At 44.6% G+C, this 19305-nt stretch overlaps 2 protein-coding genes across 3 annotated transcripts in view; one reads left to right on the top strand and one right to left on the bottom strand.

The window, feature by feature from the left end:
• RNF123 (ring finger protein 123) overlaps nt 1-11166 on the top strand; it is a 146167-nt gene extending 135001 nt beyond the window's left edge. Inside the window, exons 37-39 of the mRNA XM_054978121.1 lie at nt 3998-4092; nt 6097-6182; nt 10022-11166. Coding sequence (XP_054834096.1) covers nt 3998-4092; nt 6097-6182; nt 10022-10121 — 281 coding nt within the window. The 3' untranslated portion in view covers nt 10122-11166. The remainder of the gene's footprint in view (nt 1-3997; nt 4093-6096; nt 6183-10021) is intronic.
• Nucleotides 11167-11557: 391 nt separating this feature from the next.
• Nucleotides 11558-19017, bottom strand: GMPPB (GDP-mannose pyrophosphorylase B). 2 transcript variants are annotated; one of them, XM_054978133.1, is made up of 10 exons: nt 18949-19017; nt 18623-18757; nt 17201-17281; nt 15334-15382; nt 14949-15091; nt 14291-14449; nt 13919-13997; nt 13205-13332; nt 12765-12947; nt 11558-12278 (listed from the first exon to the last, which is right to left on the bottom strand). In XM_054978133.1, exons 2-10 carry the CDS (start codon nt 18749-18751, stop codon nt 12147-12149), a joined length of 1083 nt encoding a protein of 360 aa, XP_054834108.1. In that variant the 5' UTR covers nt 18752-18757; nt 18949-19017; the 3' UTR covers nt 11558-12146. The 2 variants fall into 2 exon arrangements, with proteins under 2 accessions (XP_054834108.1, XP_054834109.1); XM_054978134.1 differs by lacking the exon at nt 18949-19017 and adding an exon at nt 18842-18914.
• Nucleotides 19018-19305: the final 288 nt, after the last annotated feature.

Genomic DNA, 19305 nt, shown 5'->3' with positions numbered 1-19305 from the left:
ATACTCTCATGGTTATCTAGGTCTTTTATTCTTGGCCATTGCTTTCTGCCCTTCAAAGATCTCTTTATACCTGCAGCTTAGTTAGGCCAAACATACTTTCTGAGAGGTAAATGGGGAGGTTACCTGCTTCCCTGTCTTTTTCCATGCCACACCTCAAACAACAGCCCAGAGCCAAAGTACAGTAGTATGTACCAAGAATTTGAAATAAAAAACAATGTTTAAAATATGTATATTTATTTATGTAAATGTGTTGGTCATTTTCCCAAGAAATTTAAAGATACTTTTGTACTGAAACTACCTTAAAAATAAACGTATAGCCTTACGATAAAACCAGACAAGATGAAGTCAAAAGTTAAGGCTTTGTGATGATATAATTTTTAATACAGGTAACTTTTACTGGAAGGGAATTAGCAAAACTCTGTGGGTCCAAGGCTGGCCTAGGTGATTTGCCTGTGACTATCAGCCCTGTTGCCCCACCTGCCCCTTCCTTCCCTCTCTATCACAGGGGCAGGCCCAGCCTTCTTCCTCTTTCCCTTGCTGGGGCCCGACCAGCCTTCCCTTCCATCCTCTTCTCTCCGCTCCCCTTACTGGGGGGCGGGGGCTGCAAGGAAGGTAGATGCTGCCTCCACACCTTGCCTTGCCACTGTGGCATGTGGGGTGAGGAGGGTAGGTGCTGCCTTGCCTCCTCCATGCCTTGCCCTCACACAGCAAGGAAGATAGGCATAGCCTCATCTCCTCTGTGCGTCACTTTGCTGCTGTGCCGGGAGTGGTGGTGGAGAGGAGTGCAGGAGCCACCTTCTAGCCTCCTGACAGTGCGGGGGTGGGGTGACTTAGGCCACCCTGTGAGTGTCTGCAGGAATGGTCAGCAGTGCTTGTCTTGCAACTGGTAATGCTTGCTGTCCTCTAATGTAGCTGTGTAGGACTTGGCATTGGTAGTTTCTCTCTAAGGAACCTGATACATATGCCAGGGCAGGGAGGTTATCTGCACTTTGCGGCATGGGAGGGAGCCTTTAAAATATGCATCCTCCCTACTGCATGTGTTTTCAAAAGAACTTGCATCTCTTCTTATTTTTAAAATAAAAATAAATCCTATAAAACACAATACAAGTCAAGATATAAAATCCTATGTATTAAAACTGGCCAGTGCCATCTTACCTGACCACTAAAAACCCACTTAGATGGGAAAGATTTGCAGCTCATGTTTTGTGATGTCCACTTCTAAGAGACTCGAACTCCTAGCATGCCTCCTTGGGAGTGGGGATATACCTCCCACTTCCCTCAGATTATCTTTTTCTTATATAACTGAAATTGGGGTTGAAAAGCCTCTGAACATACTACAGAATCTCTGGTGGAAATTTGGAGGATGAGCAAAGAAGAAAGGATCTGGATTAAACTGCAGTGGCTTGTCATGATAACATGAAAGGGAGAAGAACAATGTAAACTGCTTTAGGTCTCCAGTGAGGAGAAAAGCAAGATATAAATGAAGTAAATGTATAGGATGATTTTTTTTTGTGAGGGTGCTTTCTGGCTGTGTTATGAAAGAATCTGTGTGTTTCACTGTGGTCCCAGCATGGCAGTGCTGAATTCTCTTATCAGCCCATTTAATCTTTGAAACAAAGCCAGCTTGAATCCCCCCATTTACCTACCACGTTTGATGGAAAGAGGGCAACAAAAATTAGTACTTCTCCTCTGTGTGCAAAAGCATCACTCCTCATAGCAGAATACTGTTGGAAAGAAGTATATTTGTCCATCTCTAAATAGAAACACAGAGAGTAAGGGGAGCCCTTGTCCTTGGCTTGGCTTTGCCCTTGGAATCTGAAGAGATGTGGAGAAGCAGTTGGAGATCTGAGATGAAGGAAACTCTGGTCCCTGAAGAATAGTGCAGGCTTTATGTACACATCCTCTAGAAATTGTAGTTCCATGGAAATCTTGAGCTGATGATGAACAAAAGCATTAAATGACAGGAGGAGGAAGCTGCTGACGTGAGAACTATGGGGGAAAGCCCTGAAGTGAGCAGCAAAGCTCCAGCCTCTTAACCTTTGCTGAACTGTGGTCTCCTGGTCAAGTTCTTCATCTCTCCAGATGCAAACAGACTGGCTGAAGGCCCTAATGTTTGAGGCCTGGGGACTTTCCAATTTTTGTTTTCCAGCAGAATGCATTCAGGCAAATAAATGTGAACAGTGTTTACAGAACCAAGGCATCTGAAAAAGGCCATTTAGCCCATATAACAAACCACATCCTACACTGGAGTGATCTCTGCATCCTCCTTTTGATGACTCCCATGTGAATTTCTGATCCTAGGAAAGCTACATCCCAGGGAAATTGGAGCTATCACAATTGCTCCTCTGTGGTTCAGACAGTTGTACAGTCACTGCTTTTAGGCGCTTTACTCTGAAAGGCTGTTGATGATCCTTCAGTCAATTTTAAAAAACGGAGGTATCGACAGAGAATAGTTTTTCATCCTCAATTACGTTATTCAGCAGCTTCCTATGTGTTTCAAGTGCTCTTGGTTTACTTTTAATTAGGTCAAAGCAGCAGGTTAATTGGATGGCTATAAAGTTTTTGGGGTGGTTGGTGCTGTGAGGAAGTCCACAGGTGTTGGTATCTGCTGCCCTTACTTTTATGCTGAAGTCAGTATAAGTGGAGCTTTCTTGCCTGGCAGCTGTAGATTCCCCCCACCTGCTGACAGTGGGGAAACATGCTATAAACAAGACAGCAGGCTGCAGAGAACACCACAGGCAGATTCTCCTGTTTTCTGCCATGCACTGTAAGTTAAACCTAAATAGGAACTGTTAATTATTTCCCAGAATGGACCTTGCTGAGGCCTCCCATCTGTCTTCCATCCTCTACAATTAGGCCTCCGGCCTCATCCTGTCTACTGACTGTGTGGCTTCTCTCAGCCCTTGCATGGCTGTTCATTTAGTTACAGCAGAGTGCTTGTGTTCCCATCATGTACCCGTGCTGCCCTGTCCATCAGAGTGTGTTCTTTCACTGCCTGAGTAGACGGTACTGACCTTGAAAGGCCAATGGTCTGATTTAGTATAAGGTAACTTCATGTGTGTCCCTGTCATGCACTACTGGAACTCAGTCATACTGTGATGCCTCCACCAGGCAAGTGGGAGAGTACCCTGAGACCCATGCATTCATGTCCATTTCCCAGTGGAAGAAGTCCTGGCAGGAGCAGAGCAGAGACTGTTTTGCCATCCTTTGAGTCCAGCCAGTGCTGAGGGAACTAAAAGGAGTGCAAGAAGGTTCCCACCACTCCCATCAGAAGATGTTGCAGGGGCACTGGGGCAATTTCCTGACGGAAAGGGGGCCTGGAGGAGACAATGGAGCATAACTGCTTACTCTGGGGCTGCCAGGGACTTCCCCCGTTAGGAAGATTGCCAGCTCCAGCTTGGGAAATTCCTGGAGATTTGGGGATGGGAAGAAGCTCAGTTAGGATGTGATGCCACAGAGTCCCTCCTCTGGAGCAGCTGTTTTCTTCAGGGGAAAAGATCTCTGTAGCCTGGAGATCAGTTGTAATTTTGGGAGAACTCGGGGCTCTACCTTGATGTTGGTAACCCTACTTGGGAGAGGGAGCAGGTATCAGTGGTGGACCCTTGGAAGGTGCCCTAGGATCCAATTTGTTTATGACAAAAAAAACCCTTAGAGCTATGGCTGCTTTGTACTCTGAGAAGATTCCGCAGTGTACGGACTATTCTCTGCTGGCTTAAGGAATTCCCATGGTTGCCTTCTATGCATCATATGTCACTGTTGCACAGGGCACATTGGTGATGTTGAGCTTTATCTGGCAGCTTCTATTTGTGTTTCATGGGGCTAATAGAGGTCCTGCTAGGCCATGCCACCATGCATATAACCCTCTTGCAGCTTCAATTAATAACAGTCATAAATGGGAGGGGGTTGAGGAAAGAAATATGAGTGTGATAGATGCACACACACACACACACAACCATCACGCCCTCCACTTGTCATTGTTCTTTGTTTTTCTTCACAGACACTGACTATATTAGCCAGGAAGAGCTAGCCAAGGTGGAGCAAATGCTGGGCCATCTCAGTGAAGAGTCCAAGCAGGCTGCAGCTTCCACCTTGGTGAGTGCCCAAGTGCTCTTATTCTTAGCACATTATAACCAGAGTAGCATGAAGGCTCTTGCCATGAGATCTACCAGCTACCAAGACTGTTACTTTCCAGTGTTGGATGGATAGCTAAATCTGGCTTAACTTCACTAGTCTCAGAAGCTCTGTGCCAAGTTCACATGGCAGTAGGCCTCCATGCACCTAGGTTTAAGTCTGAGCCTTGGAAGAAGTGAGGGCTGTCATGCCCTGGCTTCTTCCTTTGGTGACTGACAAGCAACAGAAGATGAAACAAATGTCCTAGTGGTGCAGCATTTTGTTGCATTTGGTGACATGAGATCCCATGTGGTGTTAAACCTTTGGTTGTACTCCTACATAACCCACTGTACCATTCTTCTCCAATACTTGCTAAAAACAAACAAATAATCTTAGGGGAAGAATCAACTGCACAAAATAAACAGAAAATAAGCTTGATAAATGTGCATCAGTTGAAGTCACGGAAGTATGTGTCTGATGCAGAATGTTGAAGTGAAAGATGAGGTGTAGAAGATATCCTAGGACAAAGGACATAAGAGCAGCACACTGGCTGCCTAGAATAATTTTGGGAGCCGAAGTGCCCCTGCAAGTGTGACTGTGTCCGAGTGACCTCTGAAATGGAGCAATGATCCGACAAGGAAAATGATCCCTGCTGGGGCTGGATCTGAATTATTAATGTGGCTGCTCACTTTCCAGTTGCAGCTCAGAACTGCATGAAGGCTGCTGCAGTAGGAGGGAGGAGGCAGGGGGGATGGATGTGAAAGCACTCTGTCCCTGTGCTTGAGTAAATCCATGGTCAGAGTCAAGGCCAGTCCAGAGGCAGAAAGAAGCCTTAAGCTAGGCTGGATCCATTGCACTTTCAGTACAAGGAGTTAGTGAAACAAGTATACCTTGACCACTGGAGCCCTTAAGCCTTTACTCTTACAAATTCTTTCAGTATCAAAATGAAAGACAACACTCCATGCATGCTCAAGTGTATGTATTCTTTTAAGTGCGGTCTTCTGTGCAGACAGAGCTCATGTCCATGATTCATAATAGGATTTTTGATTTATATCTTTCAAATCTTGTTTTTAAATATTTCAGCCATTGTTTCTCCCTGTGGCTATAGGGCAATATGCCCGCTGAGATCGCTCTACGTCTTGGCCACACAAACCAGGTTCCTCCTTCAGTTAGGGCATAATCTGCTCCTGTATTCCCAGATCAGATCTTCTAAATTACAGGCAGCAAAGCCAGTCATGGAATTCCTGGTAAAAGATCCTTGGTTTTTTTTAAAAAAAGAAATAGAATTATAAGGAATATTTTTCTTCCTCCCAAATTATACAATAAGGCTGGCAAGGGAATAACCACCCTTATGCTTTGCATGTCAGACCTTCTTCCCTCTCCACAGCTGTGGGAGATTAATTTGACCACTAACATTTCTATAATGAGGGGATTGCCTCTTGGAAATTGAGGGAAGGGCCTATCACCTCCACAAGTATGGGCAACTGGACCTGTTCAGGGCAGCATCACTGCACCTAAGGCCACTTCCTCCCTAAATAATAGAGTCAAGTCTGTTGTTGTCAAGCTCTAAACCAGTCAGACACAGAGTAGAGCAGAAGCCAGCATGGAAGACAATGTGCCCTCCCAGGCACCAAGTCTGGAAGGAAGGAACTCTGATTTTCATGTGCCTTACGGTAGGAAGATCTATTCTCCACCTAGGAGCACCCACCTCTGAGCTCAGAGCTTCTGGATGGATGCAGTTAAGCAATAAACTTGGTTTGATCTTTAGCTATGTGATTTCTGTATAAGCCCTAGTATAGAGAGTGCGAACCTATCCATCAAGCTCCAATATTTAGAGCCCAAGTGTGGAAAACTTTGTTCTGTTGACTATAAAAGTCTGTTACTCTTTTCCAAGAGCAGTCTCAGTATGAGTTTACCTTGTGCTTAAACATTATGTAGGCCTAGTGCTGGCAGCTGCTCATATGCTGAGTGTTTTTCTTTCTACAGCCCACCAGTGAAGAAGACCTATGCCCAATCTGCTATGCGCATCCAATTTCTGCTGTTTTCAAGCCATGCTCCCACAAATCTTGCAAGTGAGTAAGCCATGAGGGTGGGCTGTTTTCTCTTTGGCGATTGCATGGCAGGAGTGGTAGAAGTAGCAAGCTTTAATCAGCCCAGTCTACTTGAATCTCTTGAACCTTCTAAGTTGGGTCTGTCATGGGTTTCCCTAGTTGGGAGATGCTAGAAGGGCTGTTTTGGTATCAGGGCTGTAGTTCTTCCCTGCATAGGACTGTGTATGATGTGATGACATTGTGAAAGCATTGAATCTGGCACCAGAGGCAAAATCTAGCATCTGGAGAATCTCAGGTTTCTCTTGCTTAAAAACAGTATTTTTAACCCTCAGAGGCTACAGAGTCTTTAGCTAGTTACTGGTGAATTCTGAGAAGCCCAAAGGGAGAGGCTTAGCAGGTTTTCCAGCTGTGAGGTGCTGGTGCATCAACACCTTCCATATATTTGACCATCTCCCTATCTGGCATAATAAGTAAATTTATGCAGATTTGCAAGATGTGGGTTCTTGACTAGCTCTTCCCTTTGGTCAGGCCAAGATCACATTGCAAATGAAACCGAGAGAAGAGAGCATCCACTCACCTCACAGGCCAGGGCTGCCTGGTTAGTAGTAAGCCAAGGTTATAGTTCTTAAAGAGAACATCACCTTTAAAAGAAAAAGTGCTCCTCTTCTTCCCCTTCCATACATGCATCATTGAGTATGACTAGATGATACTCTCACACAGTTCCTGGTTGGTGACATGATGTCTGGCAAGAGTACTTGTCATGAGTGTTGATCATTGCAAATTTTAATCAGCATTGTGTGGTGTAAAGGATTTTTAAAAATTTTCTGGAGCTCTGCAAACTTATCCTATAAGTCAATGCAAGTTTGCTAACAGAAGTTGTAGAAGTCAGTACTTGGAAAGAAGAACCATAAACACATATAGCTACATGCCTGTGATATTTAGTTAGCTAGACATTCTTTCAGATAGTTTGAAATCAAAACTCTGTGGCCAACTGAAATATTTTAATTACCACACATTGTTCAGGTGGATTCCTGAGGTGGTAAATGTATACGTTCTAAGTTAACTTAATATGTCATATGAAAGGAAGAATATCCCTATGATTCCTGCATTGTCTAGACTAAGCCATTGTTAGGGTCAGAGTGGGAACAGAAGTCTTCAGCAGGAAGGCCTCAGGCAAAAAGACCTGGCCCTGGTACTTTACCTCCTCCTTATCCATTCTCCCATGGTGGGGGAAAGACTCACATCATTCATTATTTAAGCAGTGGGGAAAATCAACAGGAGGTCTGACTTGTATGGAAACTCCTTAGATGCCATATTGGTAGAAACTAAGGACAGGAACAAGCTTGCCCAACCCATCATACCTTAAAGAAAGAATGGAAACAAAAAATAGCTTTGATCTTTTTGTGATACGAACTCTTCCAAATTAGAAAACTCCACAGCAGTAGGTTTGTACACTCTCCAAAGATTCGAGATTGAATCCCATAGAGGATTTCTGTCCATGACTTTCTCACCACCTTCTGCATCCAAAAATGCTGTTCACCTTCAGAAATAACACCAGCAAGAGCTGAACGTCTGCAGCAGAAGGGGGAATTGGCAAAAATTACCCCTTCTTGGCATCATCTAAGCCTAGATGTGCTATCAAACACTAACTTATGCTGTTAAACTTGTTCCTCCAAACCAGATTAAAATACAATTATTTTTTACTGTACCCCAAAAAGAATAAAAATGAAAACCATCTTGGAGCTGAAGTGGTTGAAACACAGGATGAAAAACAACACTTCAGAACAGAGCCCCTTTATTCCATAATTGCTTTAATCATACACAAGGATTTACTGCCTTCCATGGACCTCTCAAAGGCTGCATGTTCAGCAGATGCAGCCAATATTGAGTGCTCACATGATGTCAGCACCAAAGGTGCTGGTGGAACTGGGGGCATACCTTCATTTCTAGGGAGCGTTAGTCTCCCTGCATAACATCCTCATCCAATCACACCACTTCCAACAAGGAATGCAGAACCTGAATTCCTTTTCCTGTCTTGAGGAGACCATGGGATCTTTACCAACAGAGCCCAAAGCACTTTCAGAGCCCAGAACGTTTTACATCTGTATATGAACATTGGTACTCAACTCAACAAGATTTTCTTATTACAGAAAGACAAAGATCCAAGACTTGTTATACCACACACTGGAAAGGCCATCAAGCTGATCATGTGACTTTATCACAACTTTGGGGTACACTACTTTTATCCTGAGATGTGTTTTCAGCAGGCATAATTTCATACAGATTGCTGCTGCCCTTTCAGAAGGAGTGCTCTGGTGTTGCCAGCAAAAATATCTTCTGGCAGAGACACAAAGGATTACAATGGTGGCTGGCCTCTGGTCACTTAGCCTTCAGGAATCAGTTTATCTGCTAATCATCACAGATGGCAGTCTAGCAGGTTGGAGAGTTACTCAGAGGGTCAATTTGAACAAGGTTTATGTATTAACCAATGATGTTTTATTACCTCATCTAATAAAAATTATTTTTTTTTAAAAAAAAGAGAGAGTTCCTCTCCAAGACAAGGTGGGTCAAATAAGTTGGTCCAGAGTTGACTGGTTGGCACTTTAACTGATATAGCTGGCTTTGGATACAGAATCACAGAGTTGGAAGGGGCCATACAGACCTTCTAGTCCAACCCCCCGTCCAATGCAGGATGAGCCTAAAGCATCCCTGACAAATATTCATCTAGCCTCTTCTTGAAAACTGCCAGTAAAGGGGAACTGCACAGGCAGTCCAGGATCAGACCACAGGCAAGTATGTGTTGATCCATATAGTCAGTATTTGTCTCAAAGCTTATATAAACAGAGATGCCACAAGATGAATAAATTTCCACAGGGAAAGCCTATGGGATGTTCATCTGGGTGAAGTGTCAGAACACATTCATGGGGAGTCAACCATGACAGCAGATTGGTGCTGCAGAAGAATCTTGGGCCAGACAGAATGATGTCTGCATTTGGAGATCTTCCAACACATCTTGCAAGAAGTTCAAGGATGATCTGCTTGGACTTGTTCACAGCTCTGGAGAGTTGTTGAGTTTTGAAGCTCTTTTCTATGGGCCTTAAATGTCTAGAGGTTAGTGGGGTGAATGCCTCAGCCCAAAATTGGCCAGATGGCCCACTGCAGGCCTTTTCTCCCTTGACCTGATCTCATAAGAAGTCACTGAAATATATGGTGATGGTGATCCCGATTGTGATTCACCTACCATGAGTTATCAACCCATCCAACCTATGAACCAGTGAGAATCCTCAACCAGACTTGTTATAACTCACAGCCTGAAAGTTCAGTGGCACCAATTATGGGAGTCTATCCCTAAAGTCTAATCCTTCCTTCCAATCATGCATATCCCACGCAAAAGCAGGAGCCCCACCTTTGACATGAGAAGAACTCAGCTTCTGTATTTGAAGACCTAAGGATTCTTGGTAGTTGGAAGCCACTTCCATTTACGCAGTCTTCAATGTGGCCAAGAGTTGGGCAGACAGTTCTTGTACTTCCCCTAACATCAGATCATATTTGCTTGGGAGAGCTGCTCCCTGCCCCCCGGTTGCCTGAGAAACCTGTTAAATGTAGGGGGGGGGGGGAGGCCTGGAATCCTTAAAAGACCAGCCCTGGGTATTCTTGAGTATTTCCAGAAATATTCTTAAGAATCCTGAATATCATCCAGATACCCAAAAAACACAGGTAAGATATTTTCAGGTATGTACTTGGAGCTGATATATCCAAGCACACATCCCTGTCAGTGGAAGGGGCAGTATGTAGGGCCAAGATCATGCCCTGTAACTGGGAGCAAATACGTAAAGGCTGTTATTCTTTTGTCTTCCTAGAGCCTGCATCAACCAGCACCTGATGAACAACAAGGACTGTTTCTTCTGCAAAGCCACCATTACGGGTGTGGATGATTACATCAAGCCAGCCACCTCCTAGTGCCTGGACCCTGCAGGGCAGGGCCACATGCCTGGGCAGCCTTTCCACACTGTGGACTCCCCCCTGCTCCAAGAGGACTTCTGTCAAAGACAGCTGCAGTTCAGCACAACTGAGCTCAGCTTTATTTATATCGCCTCTTAGAGGCCAGGCAGTGCTGTATGCATCACCTAAGCCACACTATACCCCTCAATTCCCCTTGAATTTAGGTACACTTCCTGTGGCTGTCATTGGCTCCAAACCAGCAGGTGTTGGGCTTTCCCCATGGAGGTATGTACAAGGGGGCTGATTGTGCTCAGGTTTTCTACCTCAGCCTGAATCTGTAGCTCCTTTCCTGCATCTGGCCCAGGAAGCCTTTATCATGCTGCTGCTGGGACACGCCCGCTTTTACGTGGTGCTCTCCCACAGCCAGTCTTCTATGAGGCCTGCTGCCTACCAGCCAAGTGTGTTCTTGCTGCGGCTACTGCAGTGCTTTGCTGTTTGACAGTGTATGTATAGATCAGATATTTAGGTGGGCATACAGTGCAGTACCCTATGTGCCTACCACCAGCTGTGTTAGCTTTTAATAGGGATGGGATTATGACATAGGAGGAGTTTATAAACACATGATTCCCCAGGTGGTAAGCTGAGCAGAGGCCTGTGGCTGATTGAATTTGAATCAACTGTGTGCATCTGGCTCCTTTCTTTTGACAGCTGGATAAACTTGATAGAAAAGACACTAGGCCAGGTTTCTGAGTGGAAAGCCTAGAGAATGCACCTTAAGACACCTTCCTATAGTTAACATAGATTCAGAGGTGAAGCACACAACCACCAAAGAGAAATGAGTGTGTGAGCAGGCTGCTGAGGTTCTCGAAGGAAAAAGTAAGACACTGGCAGGGTCAGGGTTTGGGCAACGTAGTGGGTGAGAGAGGCACTTACTAGATTGATTTTATTGGCCACTGCAAAGGTTGCACCTGATTGCACTGCTATCTTCTACCAGCAGAAGGGTGCCCATGGCACCAGCCCCTCACTGTGTGACCAGTACTATCCAGGAACAGAAAAGGGTGTTTTTTGTTTTGTTTTTAATTTACTAACTCTGTGTGATTTGTAACCAGCAGCATTGGGGGGGGGGCAGCAAAGAATGTGCTTGGAGCAAGGAATTTAACTTATGTGCATCTAAAATTGTCTCTCCTTCCCCACCCACCCACCCACCCACCCAAGGGAGTGTTACTTCCATACAATGGGTTGTTATTAAATTATTATTCCTTACAGATATGCTGTGTATGTTTCTCCACAGTTGTAGAATGCCATCATGGAAATAGGCTCTAATTTGTAAACACAACAACACCAGTGCTGGAGCTGTCAGCTTCAGGTAGAAGGAAGCAAATGAACTGCTCTTAAACACTCTCCCCATATGCCCAACGTGAAGAAAAAAGAAAATATGAGACATGCAGCAGCTCTTCTTGTTCATTACAGTATAATTTGTTTGTTTTGAGCAGATAGAACTCTGTTCCTATTTTGAGTAATACCATTAGAGAAGATTGGCCATATTGAGGGAGAGGGTTCAGTCTTTGTAAGGCAATCGAGTTCCATTGAATTCTGGAGGAAGACTGCATTCAGCCTTCCCCATGAGAAGCAAGAGCCATCCTGGAATAACAGAACCACATGCTGCTTGTTCTCTTCCACAAGCCTAACCTAGGGCTGTCGCTGTTGCAGTCTAATTATTGTAGTTTTCTGCCAATTGCTGCTGCAGTGGGCCATTTCTTGCTCAGGGCCACTTCCCAAGCTAAAGCCCAGGCCCTCACTTTTGCAACAGAATAAGCTCAGAGCTGGCCCTGAGCCACTCTTCCTGTCCCACCCCCTTTCCAAGCATCTGAGTGTTCCAGCCAGCTTGTGGAGATCTTGGTCCTGCTATACTCAGGGGCAAAGTACGTACATTAATCCAGAATCAGATCTCCTGCAGCCAAGGCACATGGAAGGGATGGCCCCAGTACAGGGAAAGATGGGCAGGGCCTCAGGGGCTGCTCCAGCACTAAAATCCCAGAATGGCTACATGATGATGCGTGGTTCTGGCACTGACTCAGCAATGGATTTGTGAGGCAGCACATTGGCACCATTGAGGTAGAGTTCATCATTCACAATGACATCCTCCCCAAGTACTGTCACGTTCTCCATCCGCACCTAGAAAAAAGCGCAGCAGATAGTTCGTGTCCCTTAAGGCCAGCTGGGGAAAAGCAGCATTTCACAAGTCAGACTTAAGATAGCAGGGAGATTATAGGATTTAGTTACCTTCACAATAAAGTCATCCGGCAGCTTAACAGCAGCAGCCTAGTCACAATGGCAGACCCCACCACGAAAGACAGCTTAACTCTAGTATTTAACCAGCTCACAAGTAAAGAACAAATTGACATTACTTGGATGAAAGTACACACAGTGGGAAGTTTTAGGTGGGCAGGATACACAGTTCTACACTGTTAAAATAATACAGCACATCCCAAATATATGATAATAGTCAAAGAAAAGATGGAATGTGCAGAAGGTTGTCCAGTGGAGGAAACCTGGCTGGGTAATCTGTCCCTGCCCTGTGCCACTGGCGTACATTTTGCTCTCCAGAAAGCATCTCACTGCTGTGTCTTGATAAGCTCTGTCACTCTCAGGCTAACTTACCCACTGGCCAACAGAAGAGCTCCAGCCAACAATGCAGGATTCAAGCCAAGAATGGGAACGGATGCGCGATCCTTTCAGGACAGTGCATCGCTTGATCCGAACGCCATCCTCTACGACCACATCTGCTCCAACAGTGACATTGGGACCAATACTGCAATTTGCTCCAATCTTGGCAGTTGGGTCCTGTAAGAGAAGAAAAGCTAAGGTAATCCTACAGTGTTTCTCTTAACAGCTTCTGATTTCTTAAAGTAGGGAAGTAAATCCCTCCTCTGAGGAAATCTTAAGATCCCCACATGCAGTTTTCACCACCACCTCTAATATGGCGGGCATATTACGACCTGCTGCTGTACCCCTATAATACACTCCCACAAGTTCTAGACAAACCCCAGCTGTCCTATTGCTTTTCTACTCATTCCAAATTTTGGCCAAGATGGACTTACCACAAGTACATTCCCCACAAAACCTGGACCTGAGTGCAGGCGCTCTGGTTGCTTCAGCCGGAGAGACTGCAGATACATGCACATACCAGTCAGAAAGTCTTTAGGTTGCCCAATGTCCATCCAGAACCCTGTGAAAGCAAGCTGCTTTAATCAAACACCAGTCTCTTGGCCAGACCTTTCACTAGGAATCACTGGCATTTTCTGTAGCGGTAGGAAAAGCTTTTCTGAAGCAGAGGGGGAACACAACTCACAGGCCAGCAGGCTTCTAAATTTTCCATCTGGCATCTTTACTTAGGAAACTGGAACTACCAGATGTGTTTATTTCCCAAGTGTACAATAGTGCCCTGCCTCAGACAGATCAACACCAATGCTTCAAGGAATGAAAGCAGCTACAGCCAAGCCAACTGTGTTCATGCTGACCGGAGGAAACTCTTACTGTTGAAATTCACAATTAACTTTCAACACCTGGTAGTGGTTAAGTAACAAGTAACATTTCTTGTACATTTGTTATATGTGGTGGCATTTTGGTAACACGTCTAACACAAACACAATTCACATTCCATATTTTTATCTTGTTTTGCTTCTCAGCTTCATCTTTCGGTAGTCCTATATCATCATTGTCTAAAGTGACCTTTTTGTATCTTCAGTTTTATGAGCCCCTTAGAGGAAGAATGCAATTTCAAACCTTTCCATCTGCCAGACTCTAGTTCTTACCCTGTAGTTCCATGGCATAGAGCTGTCCTTGTTCTGCCATCACTGGGAAGATTTCTTTCTCAATCGAGGTTGGTTGCAGCTAAGAGAAAGTAAGAGTTCAGTCAACTAGGCTCTCTTATTCTAGGAACTAACAACGTACCAGGATCAGGCACGTAAGAAGGAGATTCTTGACCAGAATCTTCGCCTTATCTACTGTATCCTTTGAACGCAACATAGCTTAAAACTTGCAAATGCTAGAGTGGTGTTCTGCAAAGCCCCCTGCCCAAGAAGTAAAAGCAGCTCATTTTGTATGGGCTGCAGAAAGCCATGGCCTCAGACACTCCAACTAGTTTGCCCTGGGAAAGATCCCCATTAACCATTCATGTCACCTACCTGGATTCTCTCTAGCACACTTGGGTTGAAGATGTACATGCCAGCATTGATCTTATTGGAGACAAAAACCTGGGGTTTCTCCACAAAGCGGTGTATGCGCCCAGTATCTGCTTCACACACCACTACACCATATTTTGAGGGTTCTTCCACCTTTGTCACCTTAAAGGCAACAAAGTTGGCATCAGACAGAGACATCATAAAAAAAACAAGAACCTGCCACAAAAAGGCCTCAGTGTGAAGTGTCTTTTCTATTTCTATTCTAGTCTGATTTTATAGGTTTTAGAAGTATTGGGGTGCAGAAGAAAAGACAGGAGTGGGGCTGAGTGCACACAAAATATTTAGTCCAATTCTATTTTTTCTAGTCAATAAAGAGCTAAAATCAGATCTTACAGATATACAGATCTTTCTCAAACTAACAGCAAATACCAAAGCATTCCAATAGGCACATGAACAAGTAGTTCATTTTTGTTTGTGCAGACACAATTTACACCAAGGTCTAATGGATGGTGGAAGCAATAGAACTTTTTCTCACATCCCCCCAAACACAACTGGAATCCTGGCAGCTCCACAACCAGTAGGAAAGAGGTAAGAATCCTCAGGCCGTCCAAAGCCATAAGCAGCATTACTTGCATGCAGTTGATGCACCTCTGATATTTACCACAATAGTGCCCTCTTTGCCATGATGTCTGTGGAAGCGCACCATGTCTGCAAATGGGAAGTCACAAATCACATCACTGTTCAGCACGAAAAAAGGCTCAGAATTCTCAGTCAACAGCTCCCGAGCCAGTGCCAGAGGGCCAGCTGAAGATGGAAAAGGAATAATTAGTATTCTATGCTTATCTATGAGTCCTTCAACAACTGCAGCCAGCATAGCCTGTTCAATCCAATTCAGGGAGTTCTTTTAACATACAGGATCTTGAGATAAGTAGTCAAATCTTCATTTGCACATAGGCCCATAGTGCTGCTGCAAATCTATATTCTGATCCCAAAATGACTCCTATAAATCCTCACAACTCCACAATCTTGCTGCCTGAAGCACTTACCTGTGCCCAGTGGTTCCTTTTCATGTGACAGGGAAATATGTATACCCAACTGGGAAACAAAGCAGAGAGTTTGGAAAATGAGATGAGCAGTAACAATGTCGTGTTTGTGCCTGTTACCCTCAACACAGCTGTCTGAAAATTTGTACACTCATTTCAGGCTTTTAGATCCCTATCTAACAGGATAACAGTGCTTCACTTTAAGGAGAAGATTTCTTTGTATCATTGGTAGAACCACATCAATATTATTCACTGCTTTATGATGGGATGTAAATACTCCCTGGTCTTTATTCAAAGTAAATGTTAGAACTCAAAGTACTTTAATGATGCTGCAAATGAACAGCATGAATTAAATAAGACACAACTTGACATGTGTCCCCTGCCCCCCACCCAATTCATACCATTAATTTAACTTCCACATCAAAAACACACTTATTTGGAAGCACTAACCCCTTGAGAGCCAGTTTGGTGTAGCGGTTAAGAGCGCAGGACTCTAATCTGGAGAGCCGGATTTAATTCCCCACTCCTCCACTTGAAGCCAGCTGGGTGACCTTGGATCAGTCACAGCTTCTAGGAGCTCTCTCAGCCCCACCCACCTCACAGGGTGTTTTGTTGTGGGGATAATAATGACATACTTTGTAAACCGCTCTGAGTGGGCATTCAGTTGTCCTAAAGGGTGGTATATAAATCGAATGTTGTTGTTGTTGTTATTGAGTTTAAGATAACTATTTGGTGGGTTTGAAATATTATATCCTAAAAAAATTACTTCAAATTAACAGAGACCACAGATGCTGTTTCCCTGAGAGCCAGTGTGATACAGTGGTTAGATTGTTGGACTAGGATCTGAGAGACCCAGGTTCAGATCTCCACTCTGCCATCAAAGCTAACTGGGTGACCTTGGAACCAGTCACATACTCAGCCTAGCCCACCTCACAGGGTTGTTGTGGGGAAAAGATGGAGTAAATAATGTTGTAAGTGGTTTGGGTCCCCATTGGACAGAAAGTATAAATGAAGTAAATAAAGAGAAAAATAATGGGAAGGTTTAGGCCAAAGCAAGCCACTACTGAAATATATCAACCCTATTGAAAACCAGGGCAGAGGGGGAGAAGAGTGTATATGAACAATAAAATCTTGCTTTTTAGCTGGTATGCCAGTAACTCTTAGTTACAAGAAACTACAGAAAAGTAGGTAACAGTGCCAAGAATGCCTGACTTTTTATAAGGTAGTGCAGAGACAGTATTTAAAGAAATGTGTTAAGGAAATGGGTTCTTAGTTTGGTTTAGTGAGCCTCAATTAAAAACTAGAGTATACAGTATGTTTCGTTTCAGCTATGCAATTACACATTGCCTTGTTACACAGCTAATGGGTTTTACAGTAGTCTATGGAAGTGATGTGGCAGGAGGTAAAAGGTAACTGAACCACTGGCTTTGATAGCAACTCATTCATATTAGTCAAGAACACTTTGATATAAGTAAAAGAGGTTAGAGCTGCCTCCTGCTAAAGTTATGCTTCCTTCTGTAATTATATTCATTTTTGTTTCTTTTCCAAATACAGCCACTCAGCCACATGTTTAAGGCAGGGCAATGTTTACCTTTTTTCTTCCTTGCTCTCTTCCCTTTTGAAATAAACCAGCTCTAAGCCCTTTTTACTCAGTGTGGAAAAGTTAACAGTACCCATACTTTTATACAGCAAGAATATAAACAGGCAAAAGGACAGTCATTTTGGGGAAAGGCAAAGGAGGAAAAAGTTAAAGAACTGAAATTATTCTAAACAATACAATTTTTGAGCCTTTTGTGTGAGCTTATCTTCTGTCTCCATTTTAGCAAGCTCATTTAAACAGCCTAACAAACACTCAGCCCACCACACTTACCTTTTGTTCTTGCTCCTTCATTTCTTTCTCTAACAGTTCTGACATATAGCTGACAGCCAGTATCACATGGCTTACACCTGCCTGTCAAGACAGAAGGAAGTCAATATCCAAAGATAATTCCAAGCCCAGATGCCTATTGACATCACTGTTTCAGCAGATTACGTGTCAAAACTGCCATAAAGGGGAGTAGCTATTGCAGAACGGGGAAATTTCACTGCAGGTCCCACTAACTAGGTTGCAAATCAGCACTCTGCTAGTTCAGCTCCCACTTCTGCCATGAACTATTCTTGGGTAAACCACTCCTCTCAGCCCCAGCTCCCCAACTGTATTATGGGGATAATAACATTGTTCACCAATCGGAGTGAGCACTAATCTGTCCAGAAGGGCAATAGATAAGCACACTGTTATTAGGGGAAATATTGAAGGAACAAGGATTTTTATATTCCCTCTTTGTCAACTCACTTTGCAGGAAAACAGCCAAGCAAATTAGTCACAAATATGCACGCATTCTCTTATAGATGTGAAAACGAATAATTAAGAACATAAGAGAAGCCATGTTGGATCAGGCCAATGGCCCATCCAGTCCAACACTGTGTCACACAGTGGCCAAAAAACCCAGGTGTCATCAGGAAGTCTGCCAGTGGAGAAGGGACACCAGAAGCCCTCCCACTGATGGCCGCCCGCCCCCCTGCAAACACCAAGAATACAGAGCATCACTGCCCTAGGCACTGAATTCCATTTAAACTTTGTGGCTAATAGCCACTGATGGATCTCTGCTCCATATGATTATCCAATCCCCTCTTGAAGCTGTCTATGCTTGAAGCTGCCACCACTTCCTGTGGCAGTGAATTCCATGTGTTAATCACTCTTTGGAGGAAGAAGCACTTCCTTTTATCCATTCTAACCCAACTGTTCAGCAATTTCATTGAGTGCCCACGAGTTTTTGTATTGTGAGAAAGGGAGAAAAATACTTCTCTCTCTACCTTCTCTATCCCATTCATAATCTTGTAAACCTATTGTCAGGATAACTGCCTGAACTTAAACATATATTTCTGACATTTTCCATCAAGCTTTTTTCTCTAGTAATATATATTCACATCAATTCCTGCTAACCAGACAGAAATTCTCTCCTGGGTCAGTAGACATCTTAGATCAGATTACATATTCCCAATATGTTCCCCACTACCTTTAGTGCCTCTTTTTCTGACAATGGTTCTGTGCCTTCACAAGAAAGGGATTCAGTAGGTACCCCCCACACACACCCCTGCTGTGAGGAAGAAAGCATCCCTTGTAGATTTTCTGCCTGTAGATTTTTCTGCCTGTCCCAGAGCTCTTAACAGCCCAGAGCCGCTTTCGGGAAACCAAGCGACAACTGTACTCCCCACAAAAAAGGGCAGCCTCACAACAGAGGAGGCACCTTACCTTTACCAAGGCCTCCACCTGGTGCAACAGGATTGGTTTGTTACAGAAGTCCACAAGCGGTTTGGGGATGCTGAGCGTCAGAGGTCGCAGCCGGGTGCCATAGCCGCCCACCAAGATCAGCGCCTTCATCCTTGCCTGGGGGTGGGAAAGAGGGTGTCAGAGGGTGCGCCGACCCAAAAGCTCCTCCTTCCCCGTCCCGATCAGACACGCAAGACTCGCCGGAGAAACTCCAAGCCCTTGGCCTTGAAACGGGCCTCGACGCCACGATCTTGCCTACTCAACCGGATCCGGCCCCCCCCCCCCCCCCGCCCACTCCGGATTGTCACCTGCCGCCGTTGTCCCAACCCAGAGGCTCCTCCCCGCCCAGGGTAAAAAGAATCGCCCTCCACACACCATTCTCGTCAATCTCCGTTCACCAATCAGTGTACGTGACGTGTCTTCACAATCCAAGCAACCAATGCTAACCGAGAATCATTGGACTTGCTGACCAATCACATCGTAAGCTTTCGTGTTGCCGTAGCAATATGGAAACAACGAAACCGCATCATATCAAAGCGCCAGCATTCCCTTCGGAGGACACGTCTCTCCTAATGCCACGGAGCGGCTGAAGCGGCGCAGAAGTCTGAAAGGGCAAGCCCCGCCCTTCATGGTCCCGCCTCTGAATTAGAGCCTTGCGACGCGAT

The sequence above is a fragment of the Eublepharis macularius genome, chromosome 4 (genome assembly GCF_028583425.1).
Source record: "Eublepharis macularius isolate TG4126 chromosome 4, MPM_Emac_v1.0, whole genome shotgun sequence".
NCBI classification, from domain to species: domain Eukaryota; kingdom Metazoa; phylum Chordata; class Lepidosauria; order Squamata; family Eublepharidae; genus Eublepharis; species Eublepharis macularius.
This window is presented reverse-complemented; position numbering and strand designations above follow the sequence as displayed.